Source organism: Macrosteles quadrilineatus, unplaced genomic scaffold (genome assembly GCF_028750875.1).
Source record: "Macrosteles quadrilineatus isolate MER2022 unplaced genomic scaffold, UCM_ALF_1.0 Scaffold_4__1_contigs__length_99947679, whole genome shotgun sequence".
In the NCBI taxonomy this organism is placed as follows: domain Eukaryota; kingdom Metazoa; phylum Arthropoda; class Insecta; order Hemiptera; family Cicadellidae; genus Macrosteles; species Macrosteles quadrilineatus.
The window spans coordinates 98791135-98817513 of NW_026542597.1; the positions used below are offsets into that span (position 1 = coordinate 98791135).

General features: G+C 36.4%; 1 protein-coding gene across 1 annotated transcript in view; it reads left to right on the top strand.

Annotated features, from left to right (window-relative positions):
• LOC128993284 (probable multidrug resistance-associated protein lethal(2)03659) overlaps positions 1-26379 on the top strand; it is a 76439-nt gene that overhangs the window by 23900 nt on the left and 26160 nt on the right. The window contains exons 2-4 of the mRNA XM_054417075.1: positions 6736-6836; positions 25865-25975; positions 26198-26332. Of these exons, the coding sequence (XP_054273050.1) occupies positions 6754-6836; positions 25865-25975; positions 26198-26332 (329 nt within the window). The 5' untranslated portion in view covers positions 6736-6753. The remainder of the gene's footprint in view (positions 1-6735; positions 6837-25864; positions 25976-26197; positions 26333-26379) is intronic.

Below are 26379 nucleotides of genomic sequence, written 5' to 3' on the forward strand. Positions count from 1 at the left end.
TTTTACGAGATCAGCCTCACATTTAGCAGATATGTTTTATGGTCTACTAACCTTAAACAGGCGATCTAAAAGTCCAAGTTTTTCAAGAAAATGCATATTTATCTTTAAAAGATTATGGTGACTTACTGTCATTATCATTAAGGAAATGCTTATCTCTTTTCTCATGATTATCGTGACAAGAACTGCATGACGTTTTGCCATAAACGCACGTTGTATGGTTTCCTTTACGTTTTTATGCAAATGCTCAAAGAAGCGTCCCAACCTTGGTTCCAAGGTTCGGAGAATGTATCTACAATGTCTACTCGAGTGTGTCAATTTGTCACGTATGATGGTCATGCTCCATCGCATGAAGTTTACAGTACATTAAGATGAAGCGTTATAGTTCTAGGGATGGTTAAAACTATAAAATATGTATGAAAATCCTGACATATTATTTTACTGTACAATAAATACAACTGTACAATAGAGATCAGTAGTTTATGAAATATTTGACGAAGAAACCTTTTAGAGAAAACGACTTCCCATCATCGATTTGAAGTTTTATTAAAACATTCTTAATTAAACGATAATCGTGGTGTTGAAAAGTTATAGTGTAAACATTGTGGAGAAGAAAATGTCAACCGATTATTTTTTGCATAGCTACGATATAATTCTTTGAATCTTAAAAATATTCTAGAGTCTAGTGAAATCAATAGATTCAGTTGGATGTAAATCAAAAGGTAACTCTAGTAGTTAATCCTCAAGGCTGTCTATGTTGTGTTAGGTACCCCCGTTAAGGTTAAACTCTGAATCGATGTTATAACTTATTCATCTAATCGTAATTGTCAATCCAAGAAGCCACTGTCCACATAAATAGTTACACTTCATTACACCTCCTTTCAATCTTTATACATCAATATGAAAGCTTATTAATCATTATCACTAGTCTATGGAACCAGATTAAATATACATTGACACAACAACATACAAATGCTCAAGGCATATCGATGTCTATTATCTATCTATATATTAATAGGCAAGCATGTTTCTTTAAAACCTTTTTTCTCAGCTCGTGTGCATCGTGGGGTAAATCTACGCATACCGTTAGAAAGCTACTTTCCTGTAGGTGTGCAGAATCCCTTTATAAATTTAAATAGGCTCAAAGATAAGCACAAAAAATGAGTTTAAAAATTTGAAAAAATTAACATGGATCTTATGCGTTGCCATGCTGGTGACGAAATAACAACGAAATATAAACATAAAATCAAAACAAATGGAAGAAACTCCAATCACATGTTTTATTTACAGTGTGGGGTGAAAATAGAGAAGTGAGTAAGTTTACATTACATATTTATGGTCGAGTTTCGACCACTGGACGACCTCTCGTTATGTATTATTTTATGTATCTTAATATTAATTTATGAATAGTGATAATTATTGGCAAAAACGCGCCGATTTCACTAATATTACCGTAACATTTTAAAAACGGTTTCCTTTTATACAGCCCTATTAGGACTAAATTTTTACTGTTTTTTGAAATTTTTATCTGCTTATACCGTTTCTAATTCAGCGTTACTCTATTCGATTTATTTGAATTAGAAATATTTTGTGAGTGCGGTTTATAGTGACATGTTTTACGTCTTAAATCGGTTCAAACCTTCTGTTAAATGTCATTATTAACTATTTCAACGCCGATTTTCATATCACATTATACCGTTAACCAAGTCACAATACCTCAGATTGCTTTATTGTGTTTGTGATCATCTAGGATCGACCTGGACAAAAAATCGAACCAGAGACCACAGACAAGGGAATCCTTAGTCAATGCAGAGACCTTCATATTCTACAGGGAGCACTATAACCACATCTCTGGCATTGATGTGCACCTCTTTGTCTTAACTCGTTTTAATATTTAAATTAATCCAAATTCGCCAGGTCAGCCAGTTTGGCCCACGCACACTGATCAGTCCAGTGTCTGAGTCTATTTTCGCAGGTGGAGACTGTACCGTTGCCAGCTGTGACGTCATGTATCAATATTACGTAGGGATCTCCCTTGTTGTTTCCGGTCGCCTCCTTTGAACCTACGGGACGGAACTTTCCCTTGGACTGAGACACCAAAAGTCTCGACTTCTGAAATAAATTTGTAATGTAGAGTTCAAAAGCCAGTGGTCATACTTTGCTGGTCATTATTTTCACACTTAAGCAATTACTTCAAAATACTTGACCAATCGATTTTAAAAATATGCCTTTCATAACCTTATTAATATTCGTCACATCGTCGAAAATGTTCCCAAACTATATCATTAGAATGGTATTGCAATACAAACTAGTTGAACCAACTGTTAACCAATTTAAACAAAAAACTGACGTGTTGTACTAATTACAGAATAGTTTCACACCAGACTACTCATATGTCTGGAGGAAACACGCATTTTTACCGTTTCCAAAGATATGTGAACGAATACTACTCGGCATTCTTGATCAGTTTTGATTTGTTTAAATCCGTATTTTAAGTGTCTGAATTATTTTGACTTAACATACTCCCCGAATCGTTACAGTTTTCAATGTTGTGCAAATGTCTTTCTTAGTTAAAGTCACCTCAAAGGTGCTAAAAAATTTCTAATAGGCGCTACAAATTTCCTCACTGAATTAACAAACTTCCGATCGTTATGACGAAGAAACACAACCTGAACAGACGTTGAGTGTTCCATTGTAGCACAACAAAGGTGGAACTAACAATAGAGAAATTAGCCTAAACTAGCAAAGGTTAGTTTGCGGCAAAAACAGCGGCGTGTGACCAACTAAATTGCTTACTTGGAACACGTTGAAGGCCGTACTTCTTTTTAACAAACTGTAGATCATGAGTAGAGTCGATTTACATGGTTCTTATTTATTTAGTGATTTGGTCGCAAGTAAATTTTATGTTTGAGATTGATGTTGGTATCATATGCACTTTGCTGTTTAAATGACGATATAAGCAACAACCTCAGTCCAATTGGTTATGCAATGAAAACTGGGGCCAGCGTATCTGGTTTGAAAGCGCGTTAAATCATTTCCCTGTTCGTTTAATCTCAAAGCATTGTTTGTCTATCAATTGGTTATCAGCTGTTGAAAGCAAGACTAATATTTATTGAGATTTTATGCTGTGTCAGACTTGTAGAGTCGTAGTTGAAATTTGTTCCATCAAAAATATTGGTGTAGATAATTTTGTTTGCTAGAACGTGGGTTGGTGTTTTATACACTTAATGCATTCTATTCGAGAGTACTATACTGTACAGTACATAGTATGGTTTCTTTAGGTAGCCGCCATAGATAACCAAGTTGAAAATACCTTATGTTGACATTGTTATTGCATTATTAAATCTTGAAATAAAAAAAATTAAAACTTCTCCGCTTCGTATAGCTAAATCCAATGCGTTAAGCCCAGCTTTGCTCGTACTTGCAAAGTTGAGCAATCTACCAAGAGGAATCATTATTCATGTGATAAAATGTTGGACAATTAATTCGCACCAGCCAAATGTAATTTTGTAATTATTTCCAACTTAATAGTGCACGTGAATACACCATTCTTCTTTTAAAGCTTCTTTTACCAAAATATTACGTGAAAGTAACAAAAGGTTATCGCTTAAATATCTAAGGCTACGTCTGCAATTATCATTATCATAAAGGATGTTTAGCGTCTTAATGATGAAACTTATATTTAAGAAACGTTACTTCCGAGAAACAATAATAATTCGAAAACAATATTCGAGTTCATTTACTATTTCCAATCATATATACAAGAGTAATAATTATCAATATCATTGATATCACGGATGATAGTAAAGTTTAGTCACAAATGGACTAGTCGGAGATGCGAAGGCGTCCTAGCAGTTGAGTTATCACGCTCCGAGTCAATGGTATTGAGTGGTTGACCAATTCAAGTGTTGACCACAATTGATGATACGACGCCGACAAGCTGTGAGTTGTATCTCTGTAACTCTGTCAAACATTAGCTATATCTGACACTATGTAACTTACAATGTTATCAACTCAATTCAGCGTGACAAATCACTGTTCTCATCATTACCGATTAATTTTACTTACATTTAAAATCACACCGAACCTTACATTGAAATATAACGTCTTCAAAATGCATCGATTACAACTTCGATACACAAATACAGTTCCAACCCCAACCGACTTTAGCAATCTACAATATTTCAGTTGTATCGGTGTATTCGGACCACTCCAGTATCGACCCTACTCCTCTGACGTTGATAAAATGTTACATCGACGACGTCGCAACTCCTAACCTAATATTGGCTACCTTCAGCGCGTCAGTTATCTTACAAACTTATTGGCTTGGGGTTCAGCGCCTATAACTTGGTACAGTTTAACAAAGAAACAAAGTACTGTAGTTTAACAAAGTAATTGGTAGTTTCATGCTATCCAGCAGCTGTCTAAACATAGTTATACAATCAGCTGTTTATATTGTTTCATTGTTGTAATTTGTTGTTCGTTTGTTGATGTTCTGTTGATATAGGGGAATTGATCATATTTTACATCGATCTTATTCTTATGGAAGAAGAATACCAAGTTGGAATTAGGCCTAAGGTTTGATACCTGGGTGGTTGAATTAAAAATTGCAATTAGATACGCATTGTACAGTATATTAAAGCATGTCATACACTACTCCTCTATTGGGTCTAATTATATAAAAAAATACTTAAAATCTGCTGAACGATCATTTTAATTTGAGAGGACCATTTTAAACAAACGTTGGTCTAATAATATTTTTTACGAACCACATTAACACATTTTGTAGTGAAGAAACCTATCCCGTTAAAAAGGCTCTTTTGTGGTTTGGTTTTTGTCAGTCGTTTAAGAAATAAGTCTTCGAAACAGTTCAGGTATTCCTAATAAATTGAAAAATACAGTACAGTCACTCAGTCAGTACAGTTGTTTTTTCAATCATATGTTTATTTTATACCAATACCAAATTTACTATTTTCAAAGATAGGAACACTTTTGTCGGTAAGGTATTATAAAACCAAATTGTCGCTGAAACCGTCTACAGTACTGTCAACACCCTGCTTTACTATCTGTTTATGGTAATTTATGATAATCCTCCACTGATATTGGCGACAACTCGCCTACAAACCGGATTGTCTAAATGTTTGATCTTGGATATAAATAGACCATTACTTTAATTTTATCTGGGTCGTCGCTTTTGAATTAATATATTTTATTGCACAATAGTCTTGTAAATATCACAGTACAGTAGCGGTTTGACAACTCTAGCTTTGGTTTGATTAATTTAATTCCCGTTGAATAATTCATGGTTGAAAGAAGTGATAGAAATCAAAGCTCGCATTGATGGGATGAATACTAAACCAACCATCATCATGTAGTGGATTTTTCATTTTCAATTTTCAATCAAACTTCTAATTTTAGAAAAACCTCTTTTGCCATAGTTGATCAATCCTTTTTTCGTCACTGTTGTTATCATTAATTAAGATTGGGACCGTAACTGGTCATATTATCCAAACTCATGTTTGTCATCAGGGATGATTGAGATCTTGACCCATCAATGGATAGCCCAATGATCAAGGACAGCTTAAAGTATATAGCTTTGTTTAAAGTTGTTAGTAAATCTGCTGATTTCTTATCCAATCTCGGGAGAAAGATTTTACAGGTTGGTCTTCGAACTAGACATAACCTGGTTTCTTTTTTAGGCAATCTCATGTTTGAACCAGCGATGACAAAATCGTGATCGAGTTGTCTTGACTTGACGTTGACTCACGTTGATTTTCAGAAACATCGTCCAACTCCTTTTCTAATTAGTGGGATCCACAAGTCACATTACTATGCTTACAACGTATAGCCAGAACACACTTAATCAGTCTGAAGAGCTGTATGTCAAGTATATAATATAGATATGCACGATAGCCGTATGCCATGTGTCAGCGTCGCGACTACGAGAGTCTGTTATCAGCGATGCTGCGACCACACCCACGTCCTCGTCTTATCAATGACACATGTGCAGTTTATGTAGGTCAGGTTACAGTGTAATTGTAATGTCATTGTGACTCCACATTGTTGATACAACTATACAAACACAACCCACGTGTTGTGGCGTCTGTCTGCAGGCGCGGTTTGGTAGCAACCCGGTGGTTTGGAATCAATCTGGTGTACTTTTTGTATCTTTTTGGAGAGTTCCCTTCCCCCTAGCTATAAGAAATGTTCTTTACCTCGTCTGCTTTTGAGACAATATTGTTTAAAGCTCTCTATGGTATAGTCTGTATGATGGTACCTGTCTCCTAACTAGAACTAGCCAAGGCTTTACACCATCCAGTTCACAGGTAGATGAAGCGTTTGGAGACAGGTTCCGCCATACAGACTGTATATGGGATTTAAGGAGGGATGGGGGTTCAATGTTCAATTCAAGGGCCTTGGGGAAAAATTATGATAGCAACTACGGAGTTCGGTCGTTCAATCTGTCTCTACTACAAAACTACGAAAAACCTATAGGATTCAATCGGTGGCTAATGAAATGGATTCATTTAATTACGTCTGTGTATTGTCTCCATGTACCCAACAGTACACTGGATTTATCTTTTTTCGAATTTTGAAAACTTAATACCTCAATCAATCCCTTTTTCAATCCTTCTCTTTTTCGTGTCACCTCTCAAAAAATTCCCATCCCTTCCAGAGTAAGGATTGGTTCTAAAAATTATGTCCACCCTCTACATTAACAACCGTTGTCTTTTCCAGGTGCAGTGGTGAGGAGGCATGGATGATGGGAAGAAGAAGAAGGAAGACAAGCCAGCGCACCCGCGGGAAACTGCCAACGTCTTCTCTGCTCTGACCTTCGCGTGAGTTCAACGATTTTGTTAAACTTCTGGAGTCTGTTATGTAACACTGTTCTGGCTGTTTGAGGGCGATAGAATACTACTATTGGCAACTCTGTAGATTGCGATCAATATGTGTAAACATAATTATGCTGTATCATCATCAATCTATCTATATATTAATAGGCAAGCATGTTTCTTTAAAACCTTTTTTCTCAGCTCGTGTGCATCGTAGGGAAAATCTACGCATACCGTTAGAAAGCTATTTTCCTGTAGGTGTGCAGAATCCCTTTATAAATTTAAATAGGCTCAAAGATAAGCACAAAAAATAAGTTTAAAAGTTGTAAAAAATTAACATGGATCTTATGCGTTGCTATGCTGGTTACGAAATAACAACGAAATATAAACAGAAAATCAAAACAAATGGAGGAAACTCCAATCACATGTTTTATTTACAGTGTGGGGTGAAAATAGTTAAGTGAGTACATTACATATTTTTGGTCGAGTTTCGACCACTGGACGACCTCTCGTCTATATATTAATAGGCAAGCATGTTTCTTTAAAACCTTTTTTCTCAGCTCGTGTGTATCGCAGGGAAAATCTACGCATACCTTTAGAAAGATATTTTCCTGTAGAAGTGCAGAATCCCTTTAAAAAATAAAATAGGCTCAAATATAAGCACAAAAAATGAATTTGAATTTTTAAAAATTTAACATGGGCTTTATGGGTTGCCATGCTGGTAACGAAATAACAACGAAATATAAACAGAAAATTAAAACAAATTGAAGAAATTCCAATCACATGTTTTATTTACAGTGTGGGGTGAAAATAGAGAAGCCTGAACCTTTACATTCCATCCCCATGTTAAGTTGTCACCAGATTTAAGTCAAACTGTTTGAATGAGATATAGCAACTGTTATGACCCATCAACTTTATTAGCAACAAAAAATAAGGTAGAAAATAAAATTTAAGACACGCTTTCGGTGAATGGCTCACACAACTACATGTTTTTTTATTAATAAAAAAATGTGACAGCTGGTCCATATAGATGGGAAGTCTACCTCAGTACCCAATATTCAATACGTGTACGTAACATGTTTTTGGTCGAGTTTTCGACCACTGGACGACCACTAGTTATAATAGTTATACATCTTGTCTTAACCAATAAGTGGGCAGCTCTAAATCGACTCCGTGTGAACTCGACGATACCATCAATCTCCTCTCTCGAGTCTTGGTTATGTAACATTTGGTTGACTTTGGGTGTAACGCATTATTGGAAATTCTGGTCCCTTGCATCAACAAGTGTTTTTAAAGTATTACTGGTTCACTAACATGTTTACGTTATAGGCATTGCGTCCTCTTTGTTCTTTACTAACTTTAACAGTCAGCGGATAAAGATAACACTTAGTACAACCAAATCTGACCAAATTCATTAGATTTTCTTGATTACATAATCATATTCTGGTTATTTAAGGGCATTGTTTTTATTGGCAATCACAAACATTTGAATAAAAGGGTTTTCTAAACCCAAACATGCTATTTACTTTCAATTTTAGAAATTACTTATTTTGTTCTTCGTTAAACACTAACCGACCTATTGATGTATCAATAGACCTCACCACGGGTTTCTCAATCCTATTGAGTTTTGTTGGTTACATAACTATAAAACAGTAGATGGTCTAGTCTAGAGATGGGGCGTTTTTATTTTTTATTCGATTTCCATCCTTAGCTGATAAAAGTAGATCGGAATTATCACAGTAGCAATGTGCTCTACCTAATAGTTTTTGCAGTATATTAAGTAGTGTAGTTAATGAAGTTTTAATTTCCATGAAGAATTGTTCGAGAATCTGCAAAGCACACCGGCGGTATATAATACAGTAGTATGATTCAGATCTGTGTTTAGAGACATTCATACGTAATGTGTTTTTTAACATGAAGCTGGTAGCTTTCAGTCTTCACTGGCTATGGTAGTGGTCTATGAAAGCCATACAATATATTTATACCTCAAGTGAAATGCCATGTTGTATCGTGTCTTACTATGTGACGAGATTTCTTTTTATTCTCTTGTCGTCTAAACTTCAATGACAACACTCGTGTTATCTTTTAGAATCGGATCTTACAGAAAGTAAGATGCTAATATAACTCTGAAATAGCTAAACACCGTACCTCTTAATTAATCACCGTATCTGAAAATCGCGGCTCTATTGTTCTTACTACTTTGCATAACATGTTTACTCAACTGAATGGGAGGTGTGTCGGAGATAAAACTAATATGTTTATCAACAATTCGAGATTTACTACTCTAGATAATTGCTTGATAAAATAGTTTAGTTTAACAAAGTAGTCGAGCACTCGATGCTACATTGTGGGCGATGAAATAATTGAGTAAATCACATCTTGAAGACATTTAAAATTAATTGCTCTGTAAAATAATAAACTGTGCAAAAATAATAACTATATGGACGAGAGAACAACTACTATACAGACTCTCATCCTAATGCAAAATCGAAGTACGGCGTGCGTTTCTATTCAGTTAATTGAATGTGTTTAGGACAACTGGTCGTTTCTCTTGTATCCGTGGTAAATGTACTTGTGCGCTTTACTGTTCAAATTACCACGGATCAAGCAATGTACAAATGTATCTTCAGAATACTATTACTTCCAAATTATCAAAATAACGTAACGTATAAAATATAAGACTTATCAACGTTCTGACGTTATTGCATTTACCTGAATATAAGCATACTGTAAAATTTGATTCACGTCATCCAAGAGGGTGATAAGTAAGGGACTAAGTTCAATCCATGATAATAAATAGTTTACCAAACTAGTGAATTGGAAATAAATACCTACACAAGGAATACAAGTTGTCGATGAATCAGTTTTATTTAGCCGTTGTCGAGGTCCTCTGTCTCAATTTTGCATCACAATCGTTTAGCAATTGCAGTCGTAAGCAATGATAAACACAAGGCTATTCGTGCACTCGGCTCTCGGCAGTTGAATGCCTCTTGCATGCAGCTGCACAATTCTGTTAGATAACGAGGAAATGTCATGGCACGATAGTCATCCGCTCACATTTACCTCCAAGTGTCCGTAGGTGAAGTGCTGGGAGGAAATTGTTAATTGAATGCATGGAACATATATCGGATTCGGAGCGCTTTAGGTATTGGATTATTCTTCAGTGGATGTAATACCTTGTATGGTTTCAAAACCACTAAAATATATGAAGTACTTACAACTATGGATCCCTTTGAAGGACAAGTAGTTCTTAATCAAAAGAACATCTACCTTGTTTTCCCTATTTTTAGGCATTGTCTCGGATTTATGAAAAGAAAACTAGTTCAGTGACTTTTGTTCCGTCGCATAGCTTTGATGTTAAATACAATTTTACAAAGTTGTAGTATTTCACTTACTGTCCATTTATAACCTCAGTACAATGAATTAAGGGCATATCAGTTTGATTAATTCCATGGCATTGGCCATTAAATCATCCGATTTAAACCAGGAAAGTTAAAAATATGAGGAAGAAGGTGGGTAGCAAATACGACTTTTAACTCCTTTAATTGTGCCTTTCAATGAGCGAGCACAGAATATCAATTTCTACAGGGAAACGGAGAACCGGCCCCTCTGGCTCTAATCCGCATATAGAAGTTTGGTTTTTAGGTTACGTTAGATTATATAAATATAGCCCCTGAATATACGACAAGTGGTCAGGACCCCTACACTCGCTTTTAACATATGGTCTAGCTCATTAAAAAACTGGAAGTCAAGAAAGAGGGGCTTCACTAATAATTTTCGTGACTGTTAATTTCTATTCAGATCGCACCAACACATTTTTTAGCGTATAGGTGATGCACTTATTTTGCAACTCTATAAAAAGTCAGCTGGTCCTTGGTTCGGACCGGATATAAACTCAATGGTCTTATAGAAACCCCTCTGATATGAACTTCATATTCACAGTTATTTTTCGCCAACAAACAAGATTCTATTACTCAGCTTGTTCATTTCTGGCAATGTAAGTGGCTGCCAACAATTGTCATGCAGTTAAACTAAACTGCTGTGTCACGACGGAAATGTTTCTCACTTCTTATCTGTTTGGTTGGTTAGGAATCTTTTTACGGTTCATTTCTCACATCATCAATTCATCGCCTTGTTCCATATCCATTGGCTACTCAGCTAGGTGTACGGAAGACGCAGAATGGGAAGATGGTGATTCCACTCTCATGAAATACCGTTATAAAGTCAAGGTCTCTTTCGCTTCTTTTGTCTTTTCCTGCGAGTCTTTTGAGTACACTATGCCATTTGGCCCATTGGGATTAGATACATCGCGTTTTTATGTGCCAATGCAAATTTGCATGTGTTATCATTATTATTAATTGAAATGGGGACCTATGTGCGTATATGGGGTAAGGTAAGATCTGTGTAGCGTTGTTATCAATAAGCTGTTGACTTCTCAGGATCGATCCGGCAACCATTCGATTGTTTAAATAACTACATCATGACACACTCAGCTACCCAGCCACATTATGTAACATCACATAAAGGGTCAATGTCTAACTTATGTTATGTATATTTCCATAAAGATCGATTTCTGTGTATGGGACTGTTAAAACATTACTTGATCGAATAAAATTGCATGATCATCTTCCAATCGGTTTTATGTCATTGCTTTTGGACCTACAAAAGTTCAACCGCTTACATTGCATGGTGAAAATAATTTACGTAACCATTATTTTGACGACCCAAAAATTGTATAAAAACAATAAACAGCTTAAGTTCTCATTTTGACTCGACTGTTGAATTTTCAAATAGTATTATAATGCCGAGAACCAATGATGACAAGTTCTAGTTAGCAGACTCAGGTGTACTTGGTGAATAGTTACTTGGTCGTTACAGCAGCATTAGGCAACGGATGGCGATTATTTACACATTTCGGCGCAGGTGGTTCATGCGATCAGCTGACTAGTCTCACCTGGCCAAGTGACGTTGTGACGCACACAGAGTACACTTTCTGACACTGGTCGCGATCCACACCATAGAGTAAACATTCAGTCCTTTGAATTTGTCAGTAAAGCACGAGTATACGATCACGTTCTGTTATTGGTAAGTTGGATCGTTGTAGATTTGTGTTATGAATTTGTCATTGAAGCACAATGAGTACGTTCATGTTTTAACAATGGTAAATTGAACTGCCTAATGAATTTGTGTAACACGGGTTCGCTCACGTTCTGAAATCGGAACAATTAATTGTTTTTGTCTTAGGACTTGGTAATTGAAATACAACGATTTATTTCACTCCATGACAATGCTCGGCATTTTTAAACGTACTATTCTATGGATTTCCCAATGCAATATAAATCTGCTAGGTTATGTTAATTCTGTGCTACTAAGAAGCATGAAAAACTACTTGCAACTCATGCCACGCCACAAAAATATTAAATCCCTTTTTATGGGAAAAACTAAGTGAAAATGAAAGGAAAACGGTTTTCAGGAAGAGTAGTTTTCTTTTAATAGACTTGGCATTTACTAGGAAACTGTTGAAATTAAATGAAGACGAGGAAATCAAATTGTATTACATCCAACGATTACGGGATTGTGTTTATTTACTTTAGAGTAACGAATTAAATTATCCCACAACTATAAGCACCAGATGATTGTTTGAAATCCCACGATAAGATTGTCAATATAAAGAAGCACGTCTGCTTTGCCACAACAATAGATTATCCAGCCTACTTGTTATTCAACTGAAGTGCGCGATAGACTCGAGCTATGTTGATAATTTGAGGCCAACAATCATGATACCCTTGTACTTTCTGTGGAATGTGGCCTCAACTTCTCGTCCGCCGTCAAGAATATTTTCACAAGTTTGATTGTTTCCTATGTGAATTTCCTGCACAACAATCAGTAGTTCAATGACAATTCAGTAACTTCGCTAGACAATGATCTCGACCCAATTCCGAAAATGGTAATCCTTGGTTCAGATTTGAAGCACAATAGTGAGACACGGTCATCTTGGTTGACGTCATTGATGCGTTTAGAAGAAATGCAGTGTTCTGATTGGTTGTCAGCATTGCAAGACAGTGAACATAATCAGCTGATGAGTAGAAGCGAATTACGCATCTCTGTATTATTGCAAAACGAAATATTTTTGCGGCGTTTAGTTGGCATCGGCGAAATTAAACTTGAATGGCGTTCATCAAACATAGTTCATATTTTTAGGACGAGAAGTCTAGTTGAATTGTAAATTATACTTGTCCCAGACCAGCATCGTGATGTTAAATTCTAAAACAACGTGATCAGCTGTGGAAGATAATCGTGTTACATCGTATGTTGATAAGCACGTTTCGTTACGACTCATGACATGACAATAAATCGATGATAAGCCAACCCAGTTTAACAGCTGACGCGTTTGGCTCAATGTTACCTTTGGAAGTTATAACAGAGCTTTAGTTATTGGCATTCATGAATACTTAAATTTTGTTGAATATATTATGTAAACATATATTTTGTGGAGTCTAATTTTCTAATACATGTTAAGTCGTGAAACATTCAACCTTATCGCGACGACTGAGTAGACCCAAGTAATGAGATACAGTGTTAAAGATAGTTTCCTTTTCTTATCTACCAATTATACTTTCACTGACACAGTACATAGTCAACCTAGGTAAATGTCATGTGTTATCCTGCCATGGGAAGTGAAAGGGTTTCCCGACTGCACGGCTTAATACCACAGAAAACGTACTAGTAGTACGTTTTCTGTGCTTAATACGGAGTAAATAATGTAAGCTCAATAAATGTAAATGTTGTATAGATTTTGTATTCTTTAACTTATTTAACTTTTTAAAGCTACATAATCTATATTACCTTATTAAAAGCAACTAATACAATTGACTTAATAGTTGTAATTACCGTCGGTTCAAAGAGCCAGTTTGTCAAGTGGTAGAGCGCGTGGCCTCGGTCCCCGAGGTCCCGGGTTCAAATTCCACCAATCACCAATGGATTTTATCAATGTGGATAATGTATTGACACTCTAAACCTAGCATGAAGTTGTGTGTTAAACGGGGGAGTGTAAAAAACAACGTGGGCTCTCCAAGTATTATTTCAATGGCTATGTGATGAGATTATTCGGACAAGGTTTTGAACTAGGGAATTGTACATGGTGTGAAATTGAGCAATAAAGTACGATATAGTAATGTATCCAACACAACAGCCTACATAGTGGATTAGTGGGATGATTAGTTGGACCAACACACGTGTTCTACTGATAGTTAAGTTTCGTACACTAGGCGTATACATGTCAAGGTCAGGCGGCTCAGCTACTAAATTTACTAAACTATCAACGTTGTGCTGTGTGCAAGGCGAACGACTAAATAATTTGTGAGATGTGCTAATGTAATGGCTTGACAACGTAAACAAAATATTTTTTGGTTAAAAAGGTAAATTCAGTCATTTAATGTAAATTGCATAAGGAAAATGTCACATTGATCGCGTGCAATACTTTCGGTTCGGTTGATCTTGATTGTTTATTGTTGGTTTTGATAGATTTCTTATGATGAATATTTCTCACATAATGAATAGAAAAGCTGTGTCTCTGACTCTAAGTGAAATTTATCAAAAGTTATCATCGTGCCTCTAAACCCCTGAATTAATCCATATGGTTGAATGTTTAATGAAACTGTCCTATTCCAGAAATCATAAATCTGTGCCCCCAGTACACTCTCGCCGAGACGTTCGCCGAGGCGCCTCGCCGAGGCGCTCGCCGAGTAATTCGGGCGAGAGCTTATGCGAGGTAACCGCGCACACTCTCGCGTTGTCTTGCAGTCAAAATGGAGGAAAACATAGATGTGGAAGTAGCAACTTTAACCTTGTTTTGTGCATATGCTTATTATAATTATGTTTACATTCATCACAAGAAAAAAGTCAGCAAGCCATGGGCCAGAAGGAGATGGTGGATGAAGGCAATTCATCGGAACAGAACTAGGTAAACCAAAAAACTTAATATTTATAACTTAATATACGGTACTAGAGTCCCGTACACAACAATCAGTAAACTAGCTTCTGCCACAAACTTTACGTTTAATAGGGTACTATCGTAAATTGCATTATATACTAAAATATTATTTATCTTTGTAAGTTGATTATTGAAATGTAATAAATTTGTGTAAGGAAAAGTACTAGAGTTTATGATATAATTAAATATCATCTTTGTCATTATTTTCATTACAAATCAAAAGGTAAATTAATTAAACATTGTTATAGCAACCTAACGATTATTTTTATATTCGGATAAATAATGATAATTATTTCATTATGTTCAACTGTTTTCTTTGAATTTACACTAGTTATTAAAAACGTACAAATAATAATGTCAGTTATTAATGTAAGAAATTGTTAACACTAACTTTTGTTTCAGACAATCAATGCAACAAATGTTCACCGAACTACTTATTGAGCCATCCGGAGAATTTGAAAACTTTACAAGAATGTCATACACAGATTTTGAGTTTTTGTTGAACAAAGTGTCGCCAATGATCGCCAAAAAGGACACCCAACTACGAGCTGCCATTCCTCCGAAAGTTCGTCTTGCTATAACCTTGAGATTTTTAGCAACTGGTGACAGTTTCAAGAGTTTACACTATTTATTTAAAGTTTCAAGTGAAATAATATCAAAAATTGTACCAGATGTTTGCAAAGCTCTGATTGAAGTTTTAAACGGACATATAAAGGTAAGTTTTTAATGATATATTACCAAAGACATTTTATGAAAAGTTTTATTATTGAAAAGTTACTTACATGTTGTATAAACACAGTCTACAGAAGTTATGTAGTATAAATAAGTCTGTAATATCGATTGATTGATTATATTTAAACACAGTATTTTAACACAGTAATGTATAAAGTTTAATAATTAATAAAAAGATGTATATTCCCTAATTGACGTATGGACAATGAAAAAACTAGGAACGTAACACAGTTTTTATAAGTTTCCTTCAAATGTCATTCCAATTGCAGAAGCAAGCATGTCTGCGGTTGATAACTGTGTGTTCACAGGCCTGTGTGGTTGATAATCTCCAATAAAACCAGAGTGGACAAGGTTGGCACTGCCTTGATTGTTTACTGATGACAATGCATGTTGTTGATTCATAGTAGTGAATTGTTGTGGGCTTCGATGACCTGGCACATATGTTGAGGACGATGCTGAAGACGAAGGACGAGAATTTCCGGGCGAGGAGATTGTTTGAGGAGGGGTAGTTGTACGATGTGTTGCCCGAATAAACATACCATGTATGTCGTACATTATTAAGTCACGTTCCTCAGCTGCGAGTTTTTTTAACTTTTTGGCTATCATCTGGCCGAATAAGTCACATTCGTCTGGTTCATTTGCAACACGCTTGTTCGAAACAACGTTTTGCAGCATGTTGAAAGCTTGAGACATTTGATTCTCTGCTTGCTGGAGTTCCGGAGGGAGTCTTCGCCGCCGGATCGTCTGCTGCGACTGTGACAGTGGTGTCGAAGATGTTATGCATGATGCAGACTGTGGACGGGGTGGCGCAGACGGTGGACGTGATATTTGAGTAGAAGGAGGTGATGAAGGCGCTGAAAGTGATGGTTGCTGCGCTGCGATTGGTTCAGGTGAATCAACATTTTCATACGGCCCCAGATCATCTTCTGTCGCATTTTCAACGATCTGGACCTAGAAATTAAAAAAAAATATATTGTGACACTATTATTATTATATTACAATTTTACGTTTATTTTCAGATGCCATCAAGTGCAGACGAATGGCTGGACGTTGAAAAAGGATTCAGAGAGAATTTTCCGCACGCTATAGGTGCCATAGATGGCAAACATGTTGCCATGTTAAGTCCCGCTTGTAGTGGGTCCGATTATTACAATTACAAGAAAACCTTTAGTATTGTTCTCTTGGCACTTGTTGACAGTAAGTATCAGTTCATGTTTGCTGACATTGGTAGCCAAGGGAGAATCAGTGATGGTGGTGTTCTGAAAAACAGTGTTTTGTGGAAAAAGATGTGTGATGGTGAACTTAACATTCCCCCACCGTGCCCTTTACCTGGTTCTCAAGTTGCTATACCTTATACATTTCTTGGCGATGGTGCTTTTGCTCTAAGTACACATTTGATGAAACCTTATCCAGGTGAACATGAGTATGGATCTGTAAAACGAATATTTAACGATAGATTGTCGAGATCACGAGTAATAGTAGAAAATTCTTTTGGAATTTTATCTTCTAAGTTCAGAGTATTCAAAAAACCGATTGCATTAGAGCCTGAAAAGGTGACACTAATTACAATGACTTGCATATTACTCCACAATTTTCTTATGAAAAGCCAAGCATCGAAGCCAATATACAACCCCCCTGGTACCATGGACACTTATGACGACAATGGCGTTTTGATTCAACACGGAACATGGCGGCAAGAAGTAAATGAACTGTGCGCAATCAGGCCTGTAGCAAGAGTACCCCGCAGATCAACAAACGACGCTTCAACAATTAGAGAAGAATTTGCAACTTATTTCGCTAACAACTTGTAGCTTTAAGTACATTTGTTATGGATTCTTGGAGTTCATTAGTAATACAGTAATTGTTGTGAGGTGTAAAATTGTTTGCAATAACTTGAGTCCTGTTGAAATAAATGTATCTTAATTCTGTACGATGTCTGTGTTTAATAAATATTACTGGCACCTGTAAATAATCTTTTAGGGAAAATGAAACTTAACCCGAAGTTGTTTTTTACGTTATAGGAAGTTTTGTGTGACCATAAAGTATTTTCGATTTTGTAGGCAACTAAAATGTTCACCTGTTCTAGTGAATGTTCATTTTAAAGTGCTTACAAAAACTCCAAGAATGGCAAATACATGAGTTCAATATCTTTCTGCACACGTTTACACACTAGTAAATTATTACATATTGTTCAAATGTATGATTAACTTAAAATATTTGTTTAGTTACTTACCAAAGCATCGGTGTTTACAGTTGCTGTAATTTCATACACTGGTGCAAGGAACTGTTCCATATATTCATAGGCGAACCATAGTGGCTTGTAGACTTCGTCAGCACCAGCTCCTGACCGAATTGACGCCTTTTTCTTCCGAAGATGACCCCTAAAAGTGGCCATTAAAGATTCTTTCTTTTTCTTCAATTCGGTTACTGGACGGTTGAGTTTTACGCTCAAGCGGCACCAAGCATCTGTTAGTTTACGTTTGTCCTTGTGTTGTACGTGTGTTGGGTCCCACAATAACGACTCACCATGGTAGGCTTCTAAAAAGTCAAGAACTGTGTCATTTGACCAATCCATGTTTAATTTAACACAAAATGCAAGCACAAACTAACCACGCACAGCTGAACTAACCACGAGACAAGGCGAGAATGAACTGGGGCGCCTCGCGCTCGCCACTCGTGCAGTCTCGGGGTCCTTTGACTCGTGTCAAAAAACCGACTCCAGACGGAGCGCCGGCGAGCACGAGGCTAGGCGAGGCGAGGCGACCCGAGTCAAGGCGAGAGAAGACGAGCGCACCGAGTACACTCTCGCACTCGCCAACGCTCGCCTTGCCTCGGCGAGAGTGTACTGGGGGCATAGACCAAATTACTCGAAGTAAGATTTTAATTAATTCCGATAGCCTAGTGTGGATTAACTATAAGCTTGTTGATTAATGGATATAAACTTTTATTCAAGTAGAAATCATTTCTGTAGATATTAAAATGTGAATTCGCTCATTGATTAGATAAACGAAGTTATAGATCAAGGTAAATTTGGTGATTACTTCATCTTCGTTTCAATTCAATGGTGCACTGTTGGAATACAAATATTTTTGTCCTGATAATAGTTAATCATCGTGTAGATAATTTAGTTGTGTATTTACCTAAGAATATTTTTGGTACACATACTTATTTTCTGGTCTAAAGAAATGCAATTATCGGGTAAATAATTTGTGATATTTATAGGCAACGGTATATTTTAGTTACTTAATATTTGGTCAAATTTATGACATTTTTGTGGGATGGAAATTTTTGTCTTCTTGCTAGTTAGTTAATTATCACACAAAAAGAAAATGTAAATTTCTGAATTAATATTATTAGTTCCTAAAACAGAAGTGTACTTTAGGCTAGACACATGTTATATGATGAGAATGCTAATGACGCAATGAAGCCGCTAGTATGCCCGATCACGTAGTTATAACAGGTAGATTGTGTCGTGTGTGTCGGGCGTCGGCGTCGCGGTGTGTTCTGCATGGTTGATCAGGCGACAACAATGATCAGCTGATTGGTCACTAGTCACTAGTCAGCTGACTGAACACTGTACAGATGATGCAAGTACAGGTAATGAGCAAGACCTTCCTAGATATTTCAACGTATGGCTGATGTGAACCTTACCTCATTGGTGGTAAAATGTCGCCTTTAGAGATCGCGTAGAGTTAAAGACTTCAAATTTTAATTTTGGAATAATTTAAGACTTCAAATTTTAATCTTGGAATACTTTTATTCTTTCAGTTTTATTAAATACTAGCTGTAACCCGCGGGCTTTGCCCCGTTTAACTTCTTAATTTTCAAGATAATCTCGTTCGCATGGCTCAATCACGTCCTGACGAAAACAAGCAACAATTTAACACGGTTTGCAATGGGATTTTTACAACATATGACGGAATTGCACCCAAAAACCTTGATGAATTGTGCACGGAGAATGTGAAAAAGCTGCGGTGAATCAACAGATGAGTCGATTCGTTGAATGGAAGTACATAATTTGCTAATTCACATTACGACGAGACTTAAAATTGTTATTGGGTAACGGGAGTTGTCTTGTAGATGTGTTATTTTGTTCCTCGCTAATTAATTTGTTATATAAATCGCGGACTCGTCAAAGTTCCTCATAAATGAAAACACAAAATTTCTAGCACAAAACTGTTTCTCGAGATCAAGGAATCGTCTTCTTCGAGGCGAATACTGATCTAGTTTTCCTAGCTAATTCTTCACACTGCTTTGTTATTCTACCTATTTCTATCCTTGGCATCATTTTGTGCTCCTGCTATAGAGGCAAATTTACGTTAGTTCTCGTCAGTAATATCTGAGTTCGCTTCCACACACAAGTCTGCGCCTGCAGTATTCCTAACACATCTGACAGAACAGGAGTGTGTTCCGAGTTTATCACACGTATTCTTGTCACTAGGGCTCATATTCCATGAACGCAATGCTATTCAACTTCCTCTTGGCTGCAGCATTTCCGTGAAGGATGGAGGCCACTGGCCTAAGTAATGTCTTGCTCTCGGGGTTTTCCTGTGACGATTAAACAGAAATGCAATGCTTCACTTTACTAGTTATCCAATTATGAGATGTGAGGAAATGACAATTAATTTCGTGGAAAGTTGCTGTTGATAGCGATTTTACAAAGAAAAGACTATATTTCTACTATTGGGGTTTCAATTACAATTCATAAATTAAGTCACTCTAGTTAAGATTTAGCTGAATCAAAGGCGCTCTTTGCCAAAATTGAATGATCTATTTGTTTTTGTCTTAGGACGCTAGGCACGAGCCCGAGATTGTTTTTCACATTACTTCAGGATAGACCTAGGGGTTGCGGCATTATCACTTCGATAAAATCCATTGGTGATTTGGCGGGATTTGAACCCGGGACCTCACGGACCGAAGTCCCGCGCTCTAATCACTACACCAGCTTGCTTCCCCGATCATGAACAGTATTTTTTTTTTAAAGTAAACAATGAAAATTCTACTTGTGTGGAAAACACTTATTCTGTACATTTGAATCTCGATTGATTAGAATTACTTTTACCCCTATCTTTTATCCCTCTCAAAGAGTTTAGATATTCATTGTTATCTTTTTACTTTTTACATAGCGTCTATTATTCCAATGACCATTCACACTTTGATCTCTGTCAAACACATTTTTCACCAACGTGAACCAAAGACTTATTCAATATTTGAAGTTGGAGCTAGTAGATCTCCTATTATCTTACAGTTTGGTGGCCAGTGGTCTGCCGCTGGTTGTGTTTAAACAGGGCCGGATCTAGACGATTTTTGAGTGGGGGCAAACTAAAATTTGCCGCCCCTCCCCCCCCCCTTCACCCACAACAAAAAATCCCTCACAAATTAAACAAAAATGGAGGGTAAAGTGGAATAGGTAGATATAACGAATTCCTTGACATAACGATTTTTTTTTAATCCCCTAGAACTCTCCATAAGACACAATGTATATTTTACCTCTACATAACGAACAAACTATAACAACGACCTTGATTTAACGAATTTTTCGTGATTTCGGCTAAAATAAGACACCTCAATATAACAAATTTATCATTGTCAGAACCTCTACATTGCGAATTTAACCTCTGCATAACAAATTGTCTACGTCTTTCCCTCGATATAACAAATCCCCCACCCAATTATTGTTTTGGGAAAATCTGTTTCTTTATCAAATGAAATGGAAAGGTCACGTCAACGCTTGCGCTAACATTCGTCTACTCCGTTTTACATCTTTGTCTGCTGTCTCTGCGCGCGCTATGTTGCAATTGAGAACTGATTTCATTCACTGAGGACTGATGACGACGTAATGTTTAGTAAGCTATGATTGGGCGATATGGGATAACTATGGTGAATTGTACAATTTTTTTGATAAAGAAAAACCTAAGAAAGAATATAAAAACAAAACCAAAGAGAAAGAATAACAACAACGTTTTTTTAACATTCCTTTTACGAGTATTTTTACTATCCTTAAGTTGGCTATGATTATACACTTTTATAATGACTTATCTAATAATTTATTGTTTTCAATACGATTTGTTTCAACTAGCATTAGCAACACCAATGCTATAGTTAATGATTATTATTGACATTCCTCTGTTGTGATAAATCAGTACTGTACTGTAAGTAGCCTACCGGCCTATCGCGGGCAGTAGCTTACAAAACTTTCTACTGTTTTGTTTTGTTCTTTACATAATTTATGACTACGCAATACAGTGTTTGGCTAGGTTTTAGGAGGGTTAGAACAAGCTGTGATTTTAAACTTATAGTTTTTAACCTGTACCAAGGTCAATGCCATTGTCATGATTGCGCAATATTCAAGATCCCTCCCCTTTATTATGCCGGATAATTTAGGTTCTACTGTACAATTTAAACACTGTACTGTAAAGTATTGTAGCCCATGCTACTTTAATTGTACTGTATTTTAATGAGGTCAAGTCCCGACCTATATTGATCGACGCTGGTTCTGAACCTCGACTTAGCGAAATTCCTGCAAACCTAACCTCTATAGCTCTATATAACGAACCACGGCAGTGAGGCAGGGCGGCATGGCGCCTTGACAGGGATGGCGATCAGCTGAAATTATAAACAAAACTTTGCTGTGCTGCTAACTATTAGTCCAGTCAATGAATGATCCAAAAGTAGGTGTAGAGTGCGTGAGCAGGTAACTAAGCGATTCCTTCAGAAACTTGTTCAGGGGGCTTAGGGTGTTAACATACCAAAAGTCCTGACTCCTAGGTGGTGAGCCAGGGGGTGGAGGGGGGAAAAAGGGGGGGGGAGAGGTACGCATTTTGGGTTTTTTGATTATATCTCGAAAACTATCAACTTTTTGTATACTATAGTAAATTATAAAATTGAAGAAGATTAAATTTTCTACGAGAAAAGTATATAATGTGTTTATTTTGGTTCAACAGATTACAAGTTATAACTTATTTAATTGATATCTTATTAAAATACTCCTGCCATAAGAAATACATGTAAATTAGTATGCGAAATGGGGCGAATCCTATCCGCCCAAAGGAAATATAAATGATATTCTGGAAATCTTGACAAAATTTCCAGTAATTTGACACTTTAATCATGAAATTTTGTCAAAAATTAAAGCGAGGGTGAGCGTTTAAAAATGGGATGATTTAAGGTTTTTTTATATTTCCAATAAAAAAACACCAAAACTCGACATTTTGTTACCTCTCCCTCGCCTTAATTTTGGATCGATTTTAATGATTAAAGTGTCAAATTACTGGAAATTTTGTCAAGATTTCCAGAATATCATTTATATTTCCTTTGGGCGGATAGGATTCGCCCCATTTCGCATACTAATTTACATGTATTTCTTATGGAAGGAGATTTTAATAAGATATCAATTAAATAAGTTATAACTCGTAATCTGTTGAACCAAAATAAACACATTATATACTTTTCTTGTAGAAAATTTAATCTTCTTCAATTTTATAATTTACTATAGTATACAAAAAGTTGATAGTTTTCGAGATATAATCAAAAAACCCAAAATGCGTACCTTTCCCCCCCCCTTTTCCCCCCCTCCACCCCCTGGCTCACCACCTAGGAGTCAGGACTTTTGGTATGTTAACACCCTAAGCCCCCTGAACAAGTTTCTGAAGGAATCGCTTAGTTACCTGCTCACGCACTCTACACCTCATTCCTTGACTGGACTATATGCTATTAGGGCTCTCAGTATTTTCTACTCCGTTGCAATTTATATTGATTTCTATTGTAAAATTATTGTTTGTTTATTACGTTATGCAGTTTTGAAATTACTTAATTGACGTTCCTTATGACGTTCGGCTCATTAAAAACTTTTTACAAACTGTATTAAACAAATTTACTGCAACCAGAAATTTGCCGCCCCTCAACCCTGCCGCCCCTCAATCCTGCCGCCCGGGGCAACCGCCCCCTCTGCCCCCCCCTTGTTCCGGCCCTGTGTTTAAAACACGTCCGACAGTGTTGGTTTGATACGTTTATGCTAGAGCTTTTTTACCAGTTCATTTTGGGTGCAATTTACCATGGTTATGTTGATTTTCGATCTCCGACGGATACCGTTGGTGTATCTACCCTTGCTGTTGATGTCTGTTTTCGCCCCTGTTTACGATTTTGTCGGCGCTTGCAGCAGGGAAATAAATTTGTTCATATATTACATAAAACTGCTTTTTAGGTAAGGACATTTTGATGTGTACTTTATTAGTCCTAGTACATGGGAGAGTGTTACTTTTTTACCCTAAAATGTTATTTTATTCATGATCTGTAGGAATTATTGGAATATTTTAGAATTACTGTACCATTTTATCCCGTAGATTCGCTTACGTAATTTTGAACTAGTCACTGGTTGATGAGGGTTATTGTGTGTGTATATTATATAATTGACAAAAAGTACTTTAATGTTTTTTTAAACATTTGTATCCCAAAGATATATATTTTAGATAAGGAGATTTTTGACAACGCCCCTCCCGCGCCTCAGCACGTTGTAAGCAACGTGAGATTCTAGACGCCTCTTCAGTCAATAGTGGCTCGAATTAGAAATTTTAGAATTACGTAAACTGATAAAAAAAACTTCGAAGGCGACATACCAGCTTACATTCGTGGTGAAACTATGCGTTAGTTCATTTTTTTATTACCTAGCCTACATAAAACTCTTAATGGGTTTCTCATATAATTTATCGTTTGCAGTTCCTCTTTTTATAGTCCGTCAGAGTCCCTATTTTATGTTATCTCTTTTATAGTCTCTCTTTTTTGGTACAACGACATAGCCACTGTTAAAGATATTGTTTGAAGATTACATTCTTACACTAGCAGAAGTATACACATTTGCTGCATATTTAAACTGCCCTTTTTGTTATGGTAAATTTAAATTTTACCGTCTCTTCTTGGACTATTGTAAAGTTGTTTTTTGTAGATAGACTAATAATGAACTCGTTAATACTTCACTTAATTACATATTGAATTTTCACTAAAATATTCCATTAAATTGTCAGATTTATTTTATATTCAAAGAAAATTAATTGCAATGTGTCCTGGGACTAGGTCTTGTAATGATACCAATGGCAATAGCTTATTCCCTTTCGCTAAACAGGAATCTAATGATCATCTACATCAAGCTGGCTGATGATGTTAACAGCTGTGAATATTCCCTTATCATTCATGGATGTAGCAAAGTTGTCAAACAGATATTGAACTCATTCGTGTTATCTAAAGACTGATTATACATGGTGTGGTCTTAAAATAACACTTATCTCCTTAGTCATGGTAGCTGATATCAGTGAGCTGTTATCACCAACATTTTACCCCAAATATCTTTTGATCTTGTTCATGCCTGGTTTACCTATGTAGACAGGGCTTGAATTTTAATTCAATGTTATTTTTTATATCAGAGCCAGAACCCCAAAGCAATTTGAATTAAGATGTCACAAGTAAATATTTATTAGCGGGTTCTAGAAGATTGGAGGTCAAAGAAAATCATAAACACGATCAGTTCAGTTTTCATGATGCTTGTCATGATGTATTTTAGTGCAAAATAAAAAATATGAACTGACAGAATCGTGTTATCTTTATGGGTGGTGACTTTGTCCCTCTAACCGTGATGGTAAACATAGAGAGAAACCCAACACCATCATGGCGTTTTTCTGGGTGTGTGTGTCACTAACATGATGGCAAACAGTAACTCAAAACATGACATGAAGGTCAAGGGTAAGTTTACCTGTCATAGAGGTTAAGGTATTTTTGAAGGGTTGAGTCACGGTTTCCATGTTAGATTATTCTATTATTTTACATTTTATGTTAACAAACTGGATTAAGACATTATGTTAAATGGTGTGCTAACAACTCAGCCCCCTCCCACCCAAAAGTTATAAGAAATTTGTTGAGGTCTTATCTAACATATGAAAGTAAATAGACCTTTTATAACCTTACTACATTTGGTATATCAACAAAATATGATTGAACGATTACAACAGTGTTGTTTTCAGCCATAAATGTTAAACTTGACTCTTTGTTTGTTCGTCTTATCTCCTTTCTCAAGTGACCCATTTCACCTGAACGCTCAGTAATTGGTTCCAGTTCCATCATTAGTTTAAAAAATTTTTAAAATAAAAATTCAAAGTTTTGCATTCGGTTTATTTAGACATTGTTAGAAAGTCAACTAAACACAGCTGCGGCTCTAAGTATTCTATTAGTCAAAGTTATTGTGCTGTTGAGGATAATAAATTGTAATGCTGGTATTATTTAGCCCAGTTCATTTCAGTTCAACGTTTGCGTCTTGTTTCAGATGGACGCTGGGTCTGTTCCGAGAAGGTAACAGAAGAGACCTGGAAGTTGAAGATCTCTACGTTCCCCTCAAGGAACACACTTCCAACGTACTCGGAGACAGAATAGAGAAGTAAGTAGGCACCTTGCTCAAGGTAGGCTCACGCGTTGAATTTTGCTTACTGTAGCCAACCATAGTTGACCATATGTAGCCAATTTTTTTTATAAACAATAACTCACTTCAATGAGCCATTCGCCAATGAGGTTATGCCTAAGAGAACCCATTAAATTATTCTGTGCGCAGACTGGTTTTAACTGATGTATAAAATAAACGAATATTACATTTGATTTGCAGGAAATGGAGGGAAGAGTGCAAGAGAGCCGCTATAAAGAAGAGAGAGCCCAGTTTGTTGAGAGTTCTGCTCAGAATATTCGGACCCAAACTGATGGCTTATGGACTTGTCTTGGCTATAGTCGAGAATGTCTTCAGGTAAAATGCTCTTTAGAGAAATTTTGTCTGCTTAAGGCAATCGGAAT